The sequence below is a fragment of the Lissotriton vulgaris genome, chromosome 7, assembly GCF_964263255.1.
Source record: "Lissotriton vulgaris chromosome 7, aLisVul1.2, whole genome shotgun sequence".
Lineage (NCBI taxonomy): Eukaryota > Metazoa > Chordata > Amphibia > Caudata > Salamandridae > Lissotriton > Lissotriton vulgaris.
In genome coordinates this window covers 1,163,223,326-1,163,240,301 of record NC_141695.1, presented here as the reverse complement: position 1 = coordinate 1,163,240,301, position 16,976 = coordinate 1,163,223,326, and the positions used below count along the sequence as shown (strand labels likewise).

General features: G+C 51.6%; 1 protein-coding gene across 1 annotated transcript in view; it reads right to left on the bottom strand.

Annotated features, from left to right (window-relative positions):
- The window catches only part of HSPA4 (heat shock protein family A (Hsp70) member 4), a 395,733-nt gene that overhangs the window by 229,912 nt on the left and 148,845 nt on the right, over nt 1-16,976 (bottom strand). Inside the window, exons 10-11 of the mRNA XM_086931632.1 lie at nt 5,211-5,317; nt 4,233-4,366 (exon numbers count right to left, since the gene is read on the bottom strand). Of these exons, the coding sequence (XP_086787758.1) occupies nt 4,233-4,366; nt 5,211-5,317 (241 nt within the window). The remainder of the gene's footprint in view (nt 1-4,232; nt 4,367-5,210; nt 5,318-16,976) is intronic.

Genomic DNA, 16,976 nt, shown 5'->3' with positions numbered 1-16,976 from the left:
GTGGAGGAGCGTGCTTGGGTACCTCTACCCTGGCCACGAAAGGAACGAAACCCAGGCGTGGCAGGGCTCTTCGTAGAGAGACCCAAGGACTTCGCCTTGGCCCGCAAGTCTTTAAAGAGCTCCAGAGCATTTTCAGCCTTGTCGCCAAAGAGGCGGGAGCCATCAAAGGGCATGTCCATGAGTGATCAATGGACATCGGGCGAGAACCTGGTAGACCGCAACCAGGCATGGCGCCGCAATGCTACAGTCGTTTGAAATCGCCCTGCCCAAGGAATTAGCTGTGTCCAGACAACACCTGATGGCGAACTCCGCCGCATCCTTGCCCACCGCAATCACTTAGGAAAGGACAGTCTGGACCTCCTCAGAACACTGAAGCAGGACCTCTGCCACCGAATCCCACACGGTGTGGAAGTAACCACCCATTAAGCAGGCGGAATTAACCGACCGCAGCTACACGCTGGCCGAGGAGAACCTCTTGCCATATTGATCCAGCTTCTTAGAGTCCTTATCTGGCGGAGCCGTGGGGGAAGGCACTCTGCGTCGTCGAGGCCTGAGTGACCAGGCTCTCAGGCATGGGGTGAGTGGTCAAGAAGGCAGGATCACCAGGCGATGACGCCTTTCGACTTTCTTATCCACTGGCGCCCCTGAGGCCGGCCGCAACTAAGTGCCCAAGAGGACTTCCGTAAGGGCCTCATTGAAAGGGAGCAGCGGTTCAGACGACGTAGACACCGTCTGGAGCACCTCCGTAAGGAGGTTGGTCTTAACGGTAACCGTAGGGAGGTCGAGATGGAGAGCTTCCGCAGCTCAACTCAGCACCACAGTGTAGGAAGTGCCCTCCTCCATAGTAGTTGGAGAGGAGGCAAACCCCGGGTCAAAAGACACATCAAGTTCACCCGCATCTTGAAGGTCATCCACCCAATACTGCTCAGAGTCACACTGCCGCGCAAGGGGGTCCTCTGAGCAGTCCCAGTTCTCATCCGGCTCCGGAGTAGAAGGAGCCCGCCACCATGGCAGGGCCGGAGCGGGGGTCAGTGGCGCCGGGAACAGCGCTGGCCGGGGCCGAACCGGAGCCACATCCCAATGTGGATCCCAGGTTGGAACGAAATGGTCTGAGAACGGGGGCAGGGGCGGGATAAACCGCACCCAGTGCGGCGCCTGTGGCAGTGCTGGGGCCGGAGCCAAGGGCAGCACCAGGGCCGGAGTCTGCGGTGCTGCACCTTGTAGCGCCGGGCCGGAGCCGAGGGCGCTGGATCCAGTGTATCCGGGGCCGGCACCAGAGGCCGTACAGCCGGGCCAACAGGATCTGGACACGGGACCACAGGGCCCACATGAGCACCGGCGGGAGCCCGAGGCCGAAACAGGTGGTCCATGGCAGCAAGAAATTCTTGCATTTGTTCAGGAGTCTCCGACGAACCCGGGTATAGCGGGTAGGCTGCGGGACTCGCAGGCTCTGGAGGAGCCGCAGGGGCGGAGCCCCTGTCCCCCTCGTCCTCCTCCGAGGAGCGACGTGGGGACGTCAGAGAGCTAACACGCTTCTTCGACTTCTTATGTCGTCGCTTACCAGAATCTGAAGGTGAAGACTTAGAGCCCGAGGAGCGACGACTTCGGTCCTGCGAGCGGTTCCGCGAATGGCCGCTAGACCCGGAGCGGCGGTGAGAGGAGTGCCGGACCTCTAGCAACTTCCGGTGCCGCTCCAGCAAGGCCTTCGGGGCCATGGCACAGCAGTCCCGGGAGTCATGGTCCGTCTCCAGGCAGTAGAGGCAGACATCATGGGGGTCTGCCACAGACATAAACCCACAAAACTTTAGGCCGGTCATCCCTACGTGCACCAGTAGAGAAGGAGATAAAAGTCTCAAAAAAGTGGTCAAAAACTGACCGAGGTATGTGCTCAATCCGGATCTGCACTTTCGGCACGGAAAAAGAAATAACAGACGTCAGCGCGCATGGGTGGCGCCTAAATAGCCTCCGTGACGTCATCCCAGTACTTACGCCAGTGACTGACGCGGAGCCGCACAACACCACCTACTGGCACGCAAGGGTACTGCTAAGCAGAAAACTTTCTAGATCCAGTCGGACGCCCGGGGAATATTCGAAGGTAAAGAATCTATCACTAACGTGTCTCTTTCAGATATTGATGTTTCCTTGAAGATGGAGATTGTTGCCTTGGAGATCCCCATGGAGACCTTGTGGCTACTGTGGGTGGACGCACCCCTCTATCGGATGTTCGAGAAGGGGAATATATTAGGGAGAGGTCTGAACATGGACTGCGCCTTAACCCTCGCCACTCTTTCACCCTCCTCAACCATCTCTGAGAGAGGTTCTCTCGAGCTGGGGATCCCTCCAGCATGATTTGCACAATTCTCAGGACCGGAGAAGATGATGCGCTCCTAGAAGTCGAGCATCTCTACGTCGGTTCCTGAGACACCACCACTTGAATTCTCTCGACGTAAAAGGATCTCTCTACATTGGTACAGGTGAACGAGCCAATCTCTGTCTCTTTGCCAGTGGAGACTTGTGAGAGGACAGTGGTCTAGACGTCGATCTATTAAACGTCGATTGTTTTCTCCCTGACATCGGCAAAGGTGAAGCAGAGCATTCTCGTGCAGTGTGTCCATGACTCTGCATCGGTGAAGGAGTCTTGTCTTCGACCTCTTTGTCGGCATCTTCGATCAGCCTCAAGGCGATGGCCTACATCTGTGTCTATGGTCTGCTGTCAGAGGTAAACCGGACCTGGTCCGTCGACCCGGAACAGTAGACGTCGGTTGGTGAGTGGTTGACACTTGAAGTCTAGACTTACTTGACTTTGACGGGCCTGGCGTTGACCGCGTCGTCCGAGATTTCTATTTCGACCTTGACCACGGCAAAGGTCTCCCTGTCGATGACTTGGAAGCATAGAGTTATCTTGGATATCTTCGACGCTGATCTTCTCTCCGTCGGCGGCAAGCTGACCGAAGACTTCTTTTATCACCTCTTTTTCTATGCTCAGACCGCACTTGAGAGGAGGGCTCTTTAGAAGGCTGTCTGTAACCTTCCAGGCCACTTGTGTATCCTTTTCCTTTCTCCTGCATTGCATGCAGCTTGATCCTTTCCCTGACTCGAAGGGTCCTTCTGGAGAAATGCTGGCAGTAATAACACTTGTCTGGTCTGTGTGAGGATGGTAAGCACACAATATAGACCAAATGTGGGTGGGATTTAGCCATTTCCTTCCCACACGAAGGACACTTGATGAACAGGACTGTCCTTTCAGACTAAAAAAATATCAAGAAAGTCTGAAAAAAGGTTAGATTAGTACAGCTTGTACTGAAAGACGTTGAGTAAAGTCAAAAAATTCAACTTCAAAATATCAATTAATGACAAAGTCAATAACCTACAAGCTCAATGCTCCAGGATCCTCACAGAAGGAGACGGAAAAAAGAAATTACATAACTGTCACCTGTGGGGCATGATGGGAGCCTGAAGGTCTTAAAGGTACAGCACCAGTTTGTAAAAAAAAAATAATAATGTATGGGTGTTCTATATGCAGCCTTCTGGGCTAATCGGTCTGCTTTTACCTTGCCTTTTTCCTTGAAAATAAAATACAATATTGGCATATTTTAGCCTAATTGTGTGTGTGTGTGGGGGAGGAGTGAGAGGGGAGTGAGAGGGGAGAGAGAGGGGAGAGAGAGGGGAGAGAGAGAGAGGGGAGAGAGAGAGGGGAGAGAGGGGGGGGGAGACCAAGATTTAGGGCAAGCGGTGGTCAAGATGGGCTTGAGAACAATAGATATTGGGAATGTAACTAAGAGTGTCTGATTGCTACCAATGTATTGAAACTGAAACAGTATGTACTAAATGTTTTGAAGAAAATAAAGATTAGTTTATCAAAAAAATTAAATACTAAATAAAAATCAGAAAACTTCCGGCTACGTGCCGCAACCTCCTGTTTTTTTTTCAGAGCTACAAGTGAAGCAGGAATCAAAATCACTTTTGAATAGGTACATTTTTCTGACTTTTGACAACTGCAAATAGTCAGTAGTTGTAGCAGATTACAAAACCCATTTTATCAGGCACAGCAAGAGATGTTCATAATTAATATATTCTAATACAAATCCCACGAAGAAAAGGTCCTGGCAAGTTAGCCATGCACTATCAAGAAGCAAGGAGATAGTTAATATTTTACAAGACATTGCAAGCTTGTATACGTTTTCGTCTTGCCATCAGCTTAGTGTTCCATTTCTCATTCTATTTTTACTTACCTATAGTGGGATCTGGATAAGGCAGCTCTTTGGGAGAGTTATAATATGCTTCTAGTGTGAATGGTTCTTTTCTGTAGAAAGTCAGAACTTTCGAGAATGGAGCTGCGTGATTCTTCGGGAAAACCTCGCAATCACTGTCAAAAAGTTAATAAATTAATATATTATGCAGCATTTATGATGTACAGTACAGAGCTGTCCATTCACACGTTCTTCCACTGCAGACTATACCTCTAATCATAATGGCTGGCTATGAGTTGACAAACCTTACTTCAACTTTCAGTATTAGCATTACTAAGAAACAAGTATTTATGTACTCGTTACTTGCCACAAAAAAACATTTTTACAGAAATGTTCATTTTTTAACTTCCATGTCCTGTTTTGGGGGAAGCAGTAGGAATGCAGTGGTGGCAGAGAGGTTCTATTCCCGTCACTAGAGTTTTTGCTTGTAAATTACAGGCTGTGGGGGAATGTGTCACAGGGCACTCCTTTTTATCGATAAGAGGGGTACTTTTTTCCACTCGCAAAGCTATAAGGACCCCCTTGGTTAGGTGTCCTTCAAGCCTATTACAATATTATTTACATAACACTTCGTTTCAAAGTGAAAGCTAAAAAAGACCAAAATACTAGATTAAGATAATGTCCTTTCAAACATTCCATCTATTGGCAGTAGGTAAATCACAGCTTCGTTATAGCTGTACGACGCAAACAAAGAAATCGGGCACTTCTGGAAATTAGCACCTTTGAAAAAAAGCACATAAGTTTATAACACTAAACGTGTAATGAATGACACTACCAAGTATTATTAATTTAAGCTAGTTTTGTACAGTGTAGCAAAAGATAATAAACTATCAGTATGGAATCAAGATCAAAAATGTATTTAAGTTAACAAGCGCATGCCCACCCAAATTAACATTTTGGTGCAATTCAGATACTCTGTGTGTACGCAAATTATATATTTCAGTTTGCTCACATTCTTACCTTAACCCTTCTTCTGCTGGGGAATTCCATTTGAGAGAGATTGGAAACGGGACCAAGTCAGTGATTGAAAACTCCCTCACTTTAAAAGCCGGGGACAAAATAGCGCACTATAAGGAAACAGTGTCAAATATTTTAAAAGGTTAAAAATTGTCTGAACTAGAGTCCAACTTTAAACACAAAGTAATACTTTGCATGGATTTATTTGTGTAAAGTACAAGGTCAACTTTCTAAAAGGCTCACTCCCAGAGTAATTGTAATTTAACATTTTCTAACTTGCAAACCTTGCTGGCTGGCCAGTTACAGGCATGAAAAGAACAAATTACTTATCTTCAGAGACTTTCTTTCTGATTGTTAGCACAGTTCCTACAGATGCCTTACATAAACCCCTTCCCAGGAGCTAGACTGACCAAAGTCCTATGTTCAGTCACCAGTGCCAAGCGGCCCTGCCCAACAGCTTCCTCTCCCAATGTGCCCAGCTTATCATCTATCCCTTTCTACACTCTTGGTTACCCTTGTGCATCCCAACACTAATCCACCCGCTCCCAGGGTCTCCTCTTACTCCTGGTCTTCAAGTACTGTAAGTCCCTTCACACCACTTCTCCAATCCATGCATCTTCCTCACCCCCAAACTTTGCTCCTACGCAGTTCCATAGGCCTTCTACCACTATCTGCCTACCAGCTGCTTCAGCAGAGTACTTCTGCCCTGTGGTTCCGCATCCGCTGCTTTCTATTTCAGAGGTTCATCAAACCTCCACTCTTCCCTACTAATCTTTGCCCAGTACTACAGCTCAATGCTTCGGCCCAGTGGTTCTGCCCAAGCCTGCTGTAGTCTGCCTTTTATTCTTCTATGCCGACCTTTGCTCTTTTAGAGCTTTCCTGGACCTCCAGTTCCCCTGCAGGTCTGTCCAATGACTGTCTCGCAGGTTTGCCACCCTGCAGTCGCTTACCTTCTTCCATACCCTTCCGCACTCCCACACCATGCTCTATTTAAAGCACCTCACTTAACTCTGTCTGATGTTTCTGCCTGGTGCTTCCAACCCTTGGTCCAGCCGTTCCCTGACATAGTGTGCCCTTAATTCTCACCTTAGACCCTCTCTTATCCATGTTTCATCAGAACTTTCCATTGAAAGCACTACTTATTCTCAAGCTCCACCGAAACTCAATCCTGCCCTGCTGCCCCAACTCCATTCCTAGTCCATTCTCACAGAAACAGACATTCGGATCCCATTGCATGATTAATGTCTGCTGATACACTAATCTCCAACCTCTTATGCTGGGGCGTCCTCACATTAAGAACGTCTGAGGTAAAGGTAAACCTATTATGTGACTCCCCTGTTTTGATTGATTATGAATCTGTTCCTGACAGTCAATGGAAAACCACTATCAACACTAACACAAATTCCGCTGAGGAACCTAACAAACTGCATCATCACAAAAATACAAAATTCCACATTCTTACCTACATCAGAGCAGCACACATCTAATGCTATCGGCTTTATCCAAGCTCCATCGTCATCAACCACACAGCCTAACGTCTACACTTTGGAGATATGTATAATAATCACTCACCTCAATAAATACCCTCTTTTCTAACTAATGCTCTTCACATGCCAGTAATCCAACGAAGGTCGCAGCACACAAACTGTTCCAAGAAGCAGCCAATCTCCTGTCAGGTACATACTTTCATGCACCTTGGACCTCAAACTAATTCCTACAAATGTGCTCCTTTCTTACCCTGCTTAGAAAACCCTTAAATATTCTCACTACTATGGATAAACTACACAATCACAACATCTCAGTTGATTATCCACGTCCCTCATATTCCAGACTGGAGCAGAGCCTGCATATTTTCTACATTTTAACATATTACATTGTACAGTAAACATTAAGAGGGCGATGGATGCAGTTGACGGCCTAAAACCCACCGGCCAAAGGCCACAAACTGCACACAAAAAAAAGAAATCGCCAAAAATACCTGAAACTCCAAAGCTTTTGAAAGAAGGCTTCACATTTTGAACCATATTATCCTATGCACAAGACATGTAGTAAGGGGAGGCAAAGAGGAGATGTTATGGGGGTAAAGCTACGGCTACCAAAAATATCACCTTTCAAGAAAGAAAGTAACTCGCAGAAAGACATCAAGTCAACTGAAGGGTCAAAGGAAAAGTTGAACCACATTCAGATCCCATGGGCACAAAGGAATGGATTCTCAACCCTTAAAAAACCAAAACCATCCACCATTTACAATCCAAAGATCATAAACAGCAGGTTAGCTCAAAAGCCACCTCTCTCCCCATCCCTTACCTCCCCTCGCCAAGCCTCTATAACACATAGTCTCTAGGATATCCAGAGTTTCAGCCAATGGAGTATGTGCCCAGAGTATTAGTAGTTCGTACATTCAGTAAGTTGGTGGTGTGGAATTGGGGGGGGGGGCGCTTATGAGTTTTGGTGTTGGCAGCCCACAAAATGGTTTCTCTATTGAGTGTCACCTTTGATTTGGGCCACTCCAAATGTCAAGTGATGACCTGCATCCATCTCAGCCTGGGAAAATCTATACAGACCAGTTTTCCACCCTCCCAGTTCCGGGGTCAGAGAGGATCCTCATTTCATAGAAAGTAGCCTCTTTGCAAGGATCTATGCGGGGGCTATGAATCTACTACAAAATGTGTCCAGTGGATATAATTATACTCCAAGAGCTTTAAATCAGGCATCTTGTGAAACCAGACCCATACTGTAGAGTAAGGGCCAATTTAGAGTCCATTAAGCCCTTCCAGATGTCTCCATTCCACTTTATTCTTAGGGCATCTAGAATCTTTTACCTTTTAGCCCTATATGCTGCAGTTATGAAATGCAGTTACCTCCTTAATGTAAAAAGGATCTGAGTCCTCAAATCTACTTCCTTTGGCTCTGCTCTTCCGATGCCCCATGCGTGCCATTTTCCCCAGGATAATGCTGCATACACCAAAAATTTGCTCCTTAAATGGCGTTCCACAGAAGGACTTCTTAAACTGTAGCAGATCAGAGTATGCAAATTCAGGTTATTTTCCCTGGATATCATTGGGAGCCAGTTAACTGAGTCCAGTGAGGTACACTGGAGATGTTCCTAAATTGAACCACCTTGATAAACTTCGAAGCAGGCTGCCAGATGGGACACAGTCTTTCCTCATGATGGGGTAAGAAATGAGTTACCTGTAACTCCAGTTCTCTAACATTGGTATCTTTTATATATTCACATGCTTTGCATCAACCCAGTCTTCAAGCTGGAAAAATCTGGTACATTAAAATAGCAGTATACTGTGTAACAATATAGTATATAATTCAAAAAGGCTATAGGCCTGAAACAGCACAGTATGCTTAGTAACACATTCACCTCATTTGAAAGAACTCAAACATCAGCAAATGAGGTAGAAACGTAGGCACGCCTACTCCCTCGAGAGGACATACTAACTCAGATTTCAAAGCAAGTGTGAGATTGAAATATAAGCAGCCTTTAACCGGAAGAAGCGACGGTCGCATGTGAATACATAAAAGATACTAATGTTGGAGAACTGGAGTTACAGGTAAGTAACATTTTTTTACAAGGAAGCAGGCTAAACTTTAATAAAACATTCTTCAGAACGGTCTGTTCCACTGCTGCGCCAGTCTCTGCGTCCATGTTAGGCAGTCATCCTTCTTGAACGTATTTCTGTTCCTACAGGTGGTTGCACTCTTTTTAGGGCACATCAGCACAGAGTGCTGCAGCTGAACCCACGCTCCTGGTGAAGTGGACTCTCACTTTCCAATGGAATCTACAGTTGGCCTTGGCATGACAGAAAAAGTCATGCGGACAGCGAGCACGATATACACTATTTGGACAGGGCTTGACCTTTTCTTGGTTGACTAAACGAAAAAAGCAGCTGGTCTGATGTGCATAGGTCTTTTGTACTGTTTAGTTAAAATCTGCAACATCTTCGGAAGTCGAAAGAATGCAGTAGTAGATGGGTTTGGAAGAAGAATCCAAGAATAACAGGTTCACTCAGGTAAAAATCAGTTGGAACTTTGGAATAACTATAGGGTTGGTTCTGAGAAGGACCCTATCCTACATGAACCGAAGAAAAGGTTACCGGATAGAGAATGCTGGACTCTCTCCTACTCTCCTGGCAGATGTTAGAGCTATTTTCCAAGAAACATTTAAAGCCTCAGAGGGACGTAACATCAATTGGCTGAGGCCTTTCTTAAGATCCCATGGAAGTAGAGGCTGTAGTAAAGGTTGAAACGGTCTCAAATTGTTTAAAGATTCTTGGGGGCGGGGAGATAGACCTCAAACTGTCAGTCCTTTGAAATCTGGTGGTAGTAGCTAGATGGACCCGGACTGGAAAATATTTGGGACCACTTTTGGCCAAGGTTAACAAATATGACATTAGCGGAGAAGAATTTAATGGAAGCGGATGATGACCATTATTCCTGCACCAGACAGAGAAATGCTTCCAATTAGGGTTGTACGTTGGAGGATATGCCAGAATCTGCTTACACTCCTGTAGAAGATTCAAATTCTAGGTGGTCAGGTACCATTTTTTTTTTTTTTTTTTTTAAATAATTTTTATTGCAGTCATGCCTGTACAGGCTCATACATGTGCAAGTAGTTTCATAAAAATGAGCAGATACACAATATTAATTGGTGGTCAGTACACAGCCGTTATGCCCACAACCCGGGGGTCGGGCGGCGATGGTATCTCTGCTCTCACATGCCCGACGTCCAGATCAAAGGAGTAATCTGTGTCCGGATCGTGTGCATGACTACTTTTACAGTCCTACTTAACTTATGCGCTAACCCCCAACTCCCCCCCTCTGCGCAAAACCCTAGAACTCCCCCCCCTTATCCCACCCCATTCACCACCACCCATCTAAAGCACTCATAGCGATCGTCCCTGGAGTACCAGTGCCTGTCCTCCTGTGTAACTGACGCTCTCGGGGTCTCAGCTAGTCTCCGTCTCCCTTCCTGCCTCGGGGGCCTCTTCCTCCTCATCTGCCTCGTTGTCCCGGAGTGCCTGTACCATTACTTCCCAAGAGGTCGCCGTGTCTGCCGCTGTCTGGCTAGGGGACCTGCGCGCAATCTGGTATCTATATGAGCTGTCATCCGCCGCCCACTTCAAGAATTCCTGCCGCCACCTCCGCGGAGTTGGCCCCATCCTCGCCTTCCAGTTCCTAGTGATCTCCCTCTTAGCCACCATCAGTCCCATATCAATGAACTTGCTCGTGAGTTTGTTTTTGGGGGTATGGGGAAACCAGTGCAGGATGCATTCCGCTGGTCAATAGTCTATGGTCCTTTCAGTTACCTCGTTCAGCACCATCCCTATTTCCTGCCAATAACTCCGCAGGGCCGGGCACGCCCACAGCATGTGCACTAATTTGGCCCCCTCATCTAGGCATCGGGGACAGGACGCTGTTTCCGCACCAAAGTATCGCCTGATTCTACCCGGGGTCATATATGCCCTATGTAATATGTAGTAGTGGATTAGTTGGAATCTAGCGTTTGTGCTGTTGCGGGCCCTTCGGACCAGCTGTGCCCATGTCGTGTCTGGCATGTCCTTACCCAGATCCGCCTCCCACTTGGCTTTCAGAGATGCAAGAGGAGGAATGTTCTCTCTTAACATCCGATTGTAAAGGCATGTTACTGCCTTGAGTGTTCCTGCCGCCATCATAGTGTACTGACATGCTGCCGCCGTCTCGGGCTCCTCAAGCCCCGTGCCCCAGTGGGCCTGCATTGCCCTGGTTACCGCCGCGTGAAGCAAAAACCCCCCTCTTGGGATGTCAAAGCGCTCCATTAACTCCTGAAACGGGAGCAGCGCGCCGTTTTCGAACAGGTCCCCCACTACTTGTACTCCCGCTTCTTCCCAGCCTTGCAGACGTGACCAGTCCCCGCCATGCGGTAGGGCTGTTAACATGCCCAGAGGGATCTCCGGTGCGTACGGGCGCCGAATTCCTGCTCTCCTCTGCGCCCGGTTCCAGCATTGGCGGTACGTGCGCTGCTCCAGCGATAAGTCCCTATTGTCCAGCCGCTGTTGGAGAGTGATATAAGCCAGGACGTGCCTGGGCGTTCCCCGCAAGATGTCATCCTCCGGACCCCGAAACACCCTTGCCACCTCCTGCGTGAAGACCTGCAGTTGGGCTGCGTGAAGACCTGCAGTTGGGCCGCTAGGTAATAAAGCTCGAAGTCCGGGACCGCTAATCCCCCCTCATCTTTCGGGCGAGAGAGCGTGGCTAGCGCCACTCTACACCGTCCCGCTCCCCAGATGAAAGTCGTGATCAGAGATTTAAGTAGTCTAAAGAAGGAGCCAGGTAGCCAGATCGGGAGCGTCCGGAAATAATATAATAATCTTGGCAGTGCAACCATTTTCAGCAAGGAAATCCGGCCAGCCACCGATAGCGGCAATGTGGCCCAGAAGGTCATGCAGCCCCTCAAGCCACGCACACAGCGCCCCAGGTTGCCCTCTAGCAAGTCTTCCGTCTTATGGTAAATCTGGACCCCCAGGTACTTAATACAGGCAGGCTCCCAAGCTACTTCCGATCGGTGGTGTGGCTGGGCAGCGCCCTCCCGCAGTGGGAACAAGCACGTCTTGGGCCAGTTAACTTTCAGGCCCGACATCTCTCCGAAACTCTCTAGCAGCGCTTCCGCTCCCTGCAAGTCCTCAACGCCGTCCTGGAGGAAGAGCAGTAGATCATCGGCATACAGCGAGATGAAATGTTGCCCGTCTCGGGCCTGCACTACACGGAAGTGCCGCCCAGTCCGGGCCTGAGCCGCCAGCGGTTCTATAGCCAGTGCAAATAGCAACGGCGAGAGAGAGCAACCCTGTCGAGTGCCTCGTTCAACCGGGTATCGGAGGGACACCGTTGAGCCCACCCGTACTCTCGCTATCGCCTCCGCATAAAGGACCTTCGTCCAATGAATATAGCCGGTCCCCAGCCCGAACCGTGCCATTACTGCATAGAGGTAGTCCCACTCCAGACTGTCGAAGGCTTTTTCGATGTCAACCGAAAGGATCAGTTCCGTCCCAGCTCCACTGCGCAATCCGTCCATGAGGCGGACAAGCCTTCTGATGTTGATTGTGGTGTTGCACGTTGGTATAAAGCCATTCTGGTCCTCGTGCACGAGGTCCGTCATATGTGGCAGGAGCCTCGCTGCTAATATGGAGCTCAGGATCTTATAGTCTGTAGTGAGCATGGAGAGTGGACGATAGGACGCCGGGTCACTACTCTCCCTACCGGGCTTCAGCAGTGGGACCACCAATGCCTCCCGCATTGACTGCGGTAAGTGGCCCGCTGCCTTGGCCTCTTTATAGACGGTCAACAGTCTTGGGGCCAGGATATCTAGATAATTGCCATAGAATTCTATGGGGAGCCCGTCTATTCCCGGCGACTTGTTTCGTGCCATGCGTCGCACCGCCGACCTGATCTCCCCTAACTCAATGTCCGAGCCCAGGTCGTTCGCCTGCTCTGCCTCTAGTCGTCGCAATGGTAGACCCGTCAAGAAGGGTTCTGCTAGACCCGGCCGGTCTCCTGGGGCACTCTTATATAGGCCCTCGTAATACTCCCGGAAGCCGTCAACTATGCCCAACTGAGTGTGCTGTACTACACCCGACGTACCCCTCAGTTGGAGTATGGGAGTGTACCGTCTAGTGGGGTTCGAAAGCCACGCCAGAAGCGTGCCCGCCTTGTCGCCGTCCACATGGGAACGCAGCACATACCTCTTGAAGTCAAAGGCTCGAAGCCTCTCCACCTCGACTGCCACCGCCTCCCTAGCTGCACAGAGTGTCTCCTGAAGTTCAGGGTGTCCGGGCCTTTCCCTTTCCGCTTCTCTCAGCCTAGTATCCGCCTTATCCAGATCGCCCAGCAACACTTTTCGCACCCCTACATAGTCTTTGATGCAGATACCTCTCACCACCACCTTAAAGGCGTTTCATTCCATCGCCCTGGAGGACGCCGTCCCTTCATTTACCGCGAAATATGAGGCCACCCCCTCCGCCAGGGCCGCCTCGAATAGGGGGTCTTCTAAGGTCTCAGGCCGTAGTTTCCAGATCAGGATCCTGGGTTTCTCCGCCACCCAAGCCAGCCGGATCAGGAGTGGATTATGGTCAGAGATCGTTCTCGACAGGTACTCCGAGCCCGTGACGCATGGGAGCACCCCCCGGGAGCAGAGTATCGTGTCCAATCGGACATGCAAGTCGTGCAGTCCGGAGAAGAATGAGTAATCTCGGTCCGCCGGGTGTTGCCCTCTCCAGACATCCGTCAGTTCCCAACTCTCTTGCCACTCCCTCCTACCTCTAGATAGCCTGTGTACCGGGGAATCGTGTAGGGGGGGATGGGACCTATCCAACAAGGGGTCCGCAATGGAATTGAAGTCGCCCCCCAGCAGGACCGGGCCCGCCAGTGCGTGTGCCAGCGTTCCAGATAGTGCCGTGAGGAAGGCCAGCTGGTCCGAATTCGGGGCATAAATGCTAGCTAAGACCACATCTCTACCTTCCAGCTTCCCTTCCGCCACCACATACCTCCCTTCCTGGTCCACCCATTGGCGCGTGAGCTGGAAAGGTGTGCCTGCTCTAATCCAGATTAGTACCCCCCTAGCATATGCAGAGTAGCTGGTATGAAAAACCTGTCCCCGCCACCTACGCTGCAGCGCTGCCCCCTCCTGCCGTGTAAGATGCGTCTCCTGCAGCATGGCGATGTGCACTCCCCTCCGCACTAAATAGGCATGTACCTTGTGTCTGCGCTGCATGGTGTGTAGGCCCCGCACATTCCAGGTAATACAGTTAAAGTTATTTACATTAGCCAGTGTCCCAGCGATCTGGTCGACACATTTCCTCCAGTTCCCGCCCTTCAATGGTGGTGGTGTCCCCCCTTAACAAAACAAAACTATTCAGCAGGCCTACCCGTGGTGTACCCAGGGTCAATGACTTCAAAAAGGTTAAACAATCCCCAACTGTGGAACCCCCCCCCCCTCCCCCAGAACAGGCCCCAATACCAAGATATCAGTCCCCATCCAAACTCCCACACCTGAATGACCCAGGTCCTAACTACACAGCCGTAGCCGTGGGTGCCTTAAGGGCCTACGGAGTGCGGCCTCGGCCAGAGGGGGGCTACGCCGCCCAGCTCCTCGCTCCCTCCCCAATTCCCCATGTCCTTCCTGCCACGAGTGCCCCGGTGTGCCCCGGCGCCCGCTATAGACCCAGGCATGTGTCTCCCTCCCAGCTTTCCAAACATTACCCATAGTCTTCTGCCAGCAGTTCAGACATTCAGGATCTCGTCCGCCGTCTGCGGTGTCACCAGCGGCCCTCCAGTCCGATGAATCCCAGAAAGGTCCGATTCTGAGCCTGAGGCCGATAGAAGAGTGTCCGAGTCCATGGCCCCCCCAGAACCAGGGCCCTCCGCTCGACTCAGCTTTCCCACTTCCAGTAGTGCGGCCTGCCGTTCTGCCTCAGTCTGGGAGGCCGTCGGTCCCATCTTCCCCTGCCCTCGTTTCCTCAGCCTCCTCGACTTCCGCTGCCGCTGCGGCGATCGCTCTCGCTCCTTCTCCCGCTCCTCCTGTGCTCTGGCGCCGTCCGTCCCAGCTTTGTATGTCTCCCACCAGTCCCAGGCCTCTGCTGATGTGTTAAAGAAGCTCGCCTTGTCGTCCACCACCACTCGGAGCCTGGCTGGGAAAAGCAACGAGTAGGCTATCCCCTCATTCCGCAGTTCCTTTTTGATGGTAAGGAAGGAGGCCCGCTGCTTCTGTGTCTCGAAGGTGAAATCCGGAAAAAGCGTGACCCTGCTGTTCGCAATCTGGAAGGGGCCATCCTCCCGAGCTTTCCGCAGGAGCAAGTCTCTATCCTTGTGATGAAGCAACTTGGCTATGATCGGTCTGGGTGGAAGTCCGGGCTTGGGAGGCCCCGAGGGGACTCTATGCGCACGCTCCAGTGTGAAGAATGACGAGAGCCCTTCCGGTGCCACCACCGTTTTCAGCCATTCCTCCATGTAGGCAACCATGTCCCTCGCCCCCTCCGTCTCCGGTACGCCTACGATCCGTACATTGCTGCGCCGGCTTCTATTTTCCGCGTCCTCCGCCCGCCTTTCCAGGGTGCGTATGCGGTCCAGGGCGTCCGTTAGCTTCCCCTCCATCACCTTGTGAGCCGGCGCCAGGTCCTTGATCACCGTTTCAGCGTCCTTGACCCTGTCTTTCAATTTATCGTGATCCGCCCGGAGCAAGCCCAGTCCCGACGCCACTTGCGCAATATCATTGTGGAGTGCGTCTCGAGTGGCCGTAATGGCTTCCAGTATCCGGTCCTGTAACCGCTGCAGGTCCGTCTGCCCGGTGGGGCCTCCCTCCGCCGCTTCAGATGGCACTGCCTCCTCCGCCTTGGTCCTCGGCTTCCCCATTGTGGCTGACTTCGTCCTGTTCGGCCTGCCCGGTTGGCTGAGACCCCCCCGGGTCACGGCCTCGCGGCCTGTCTCTGTGCGCTATGGGGTCGCGCTTTCTCAGATGTCGCACCCCAGCAGTGGCGCCAGTCGTGGTTCTCGGCCCCCAGGGGGCCGTGGATGATTTCACTCTCTTCCCTCGGGCCTCAGCCACGTGGCCGGCTCCTGTGCGCCACGGGATCCCACTGCTCTGCTGCGGCTCTCCAGAAGCGGCGCCTGCTGTGCAGCCCGCCCCCCGGGGGGACTATGGTGTACCGTCTTCCCTCATCTGGGCTAGCGGCGCAAGTGTGGCGCGCTATCGGGAGTTTGGCGCCGCCGGGGGACCTCCGCTGGCCTGTAGGGCGTCTCCGCTATGCCTCCAACCACCAATCGCACTTTCGTGGCGGGGGGGGGCGACGAGAAAAAGGAGGTGGGGGCGGGGGGGGGCCCCGGGCCGTGCTACAGTAGGTCCCGTTCCCCGTGGCCCACCTCTCAGGGCTGCCCCCGCTCACCCGCCGTCAAGTTCGGTGCCCAGGGCTGGGCCGTAGTTCGTCGCTCCGCTCTCCTGGCTAATGGAGCCGCCTGGGAGCTCCGCTTGCAGTGGCGTACCTGGTGGCCCTTTCTTCCAGCGGTCGCGGTCGCCGCGCACCGCAGCCGAGGGTCAAGGAGCTCCTCCCGCTGCGGGGGGTATCGCCGTCGGGATCGTCCGAGACGGCGGCCGCGCCCCCACCGTGTGCTTCGGGTGTGTGGACCGCAGCGCAGCCCTCGGTCAGTTAAGGCTCCGTCGCGGCCGCCATCTTGCTCGCCGCCGTCTCTCCCTTCACTTAGGCGGTCGCTGCGATCGGCGGCCGATCTCGGCGCTGCAGTGCCGCCAGCAGCTCAGATCTCGCCCAGCCAGTCTCCCTCAGGTCCGCAACCGGCTCCGGGGCATTTGCGGGCACCCTGGCCCCGTTTTCAGGAGTATTGTGGGGAAAGAGGCACGGAGCTCCGGGCTCACGCCGCCATCTCCCTCGGCGCTCAAGCCACGCCTTCCAGGTGGTCAGGTACCATGCTGTCATGTTCAGAGACTTGGGATCGCGGTGAAGAATCCTCCTTGATGCCTGGACAATATCCTGGGATGCACATTCAAAGGAACAGTCGGATGTGCTTCCAATTGTACAGGAAGAAAACAAGTTACTTACCTGTAACTTTAGTTCCCCAGTATTGGTAACTTTCATGGATTCCAATGCTTTGTATCATTCCCCGTCGTCGGAATGGGAGTCTCGGTAACAAAAATACCATAGCTGTAGGTACAAAAGACAATGGAAAAAGGCCTAGGCCTCATTTCCTTTTGTAGCGTATCACCCTCTTTGTGTAAAA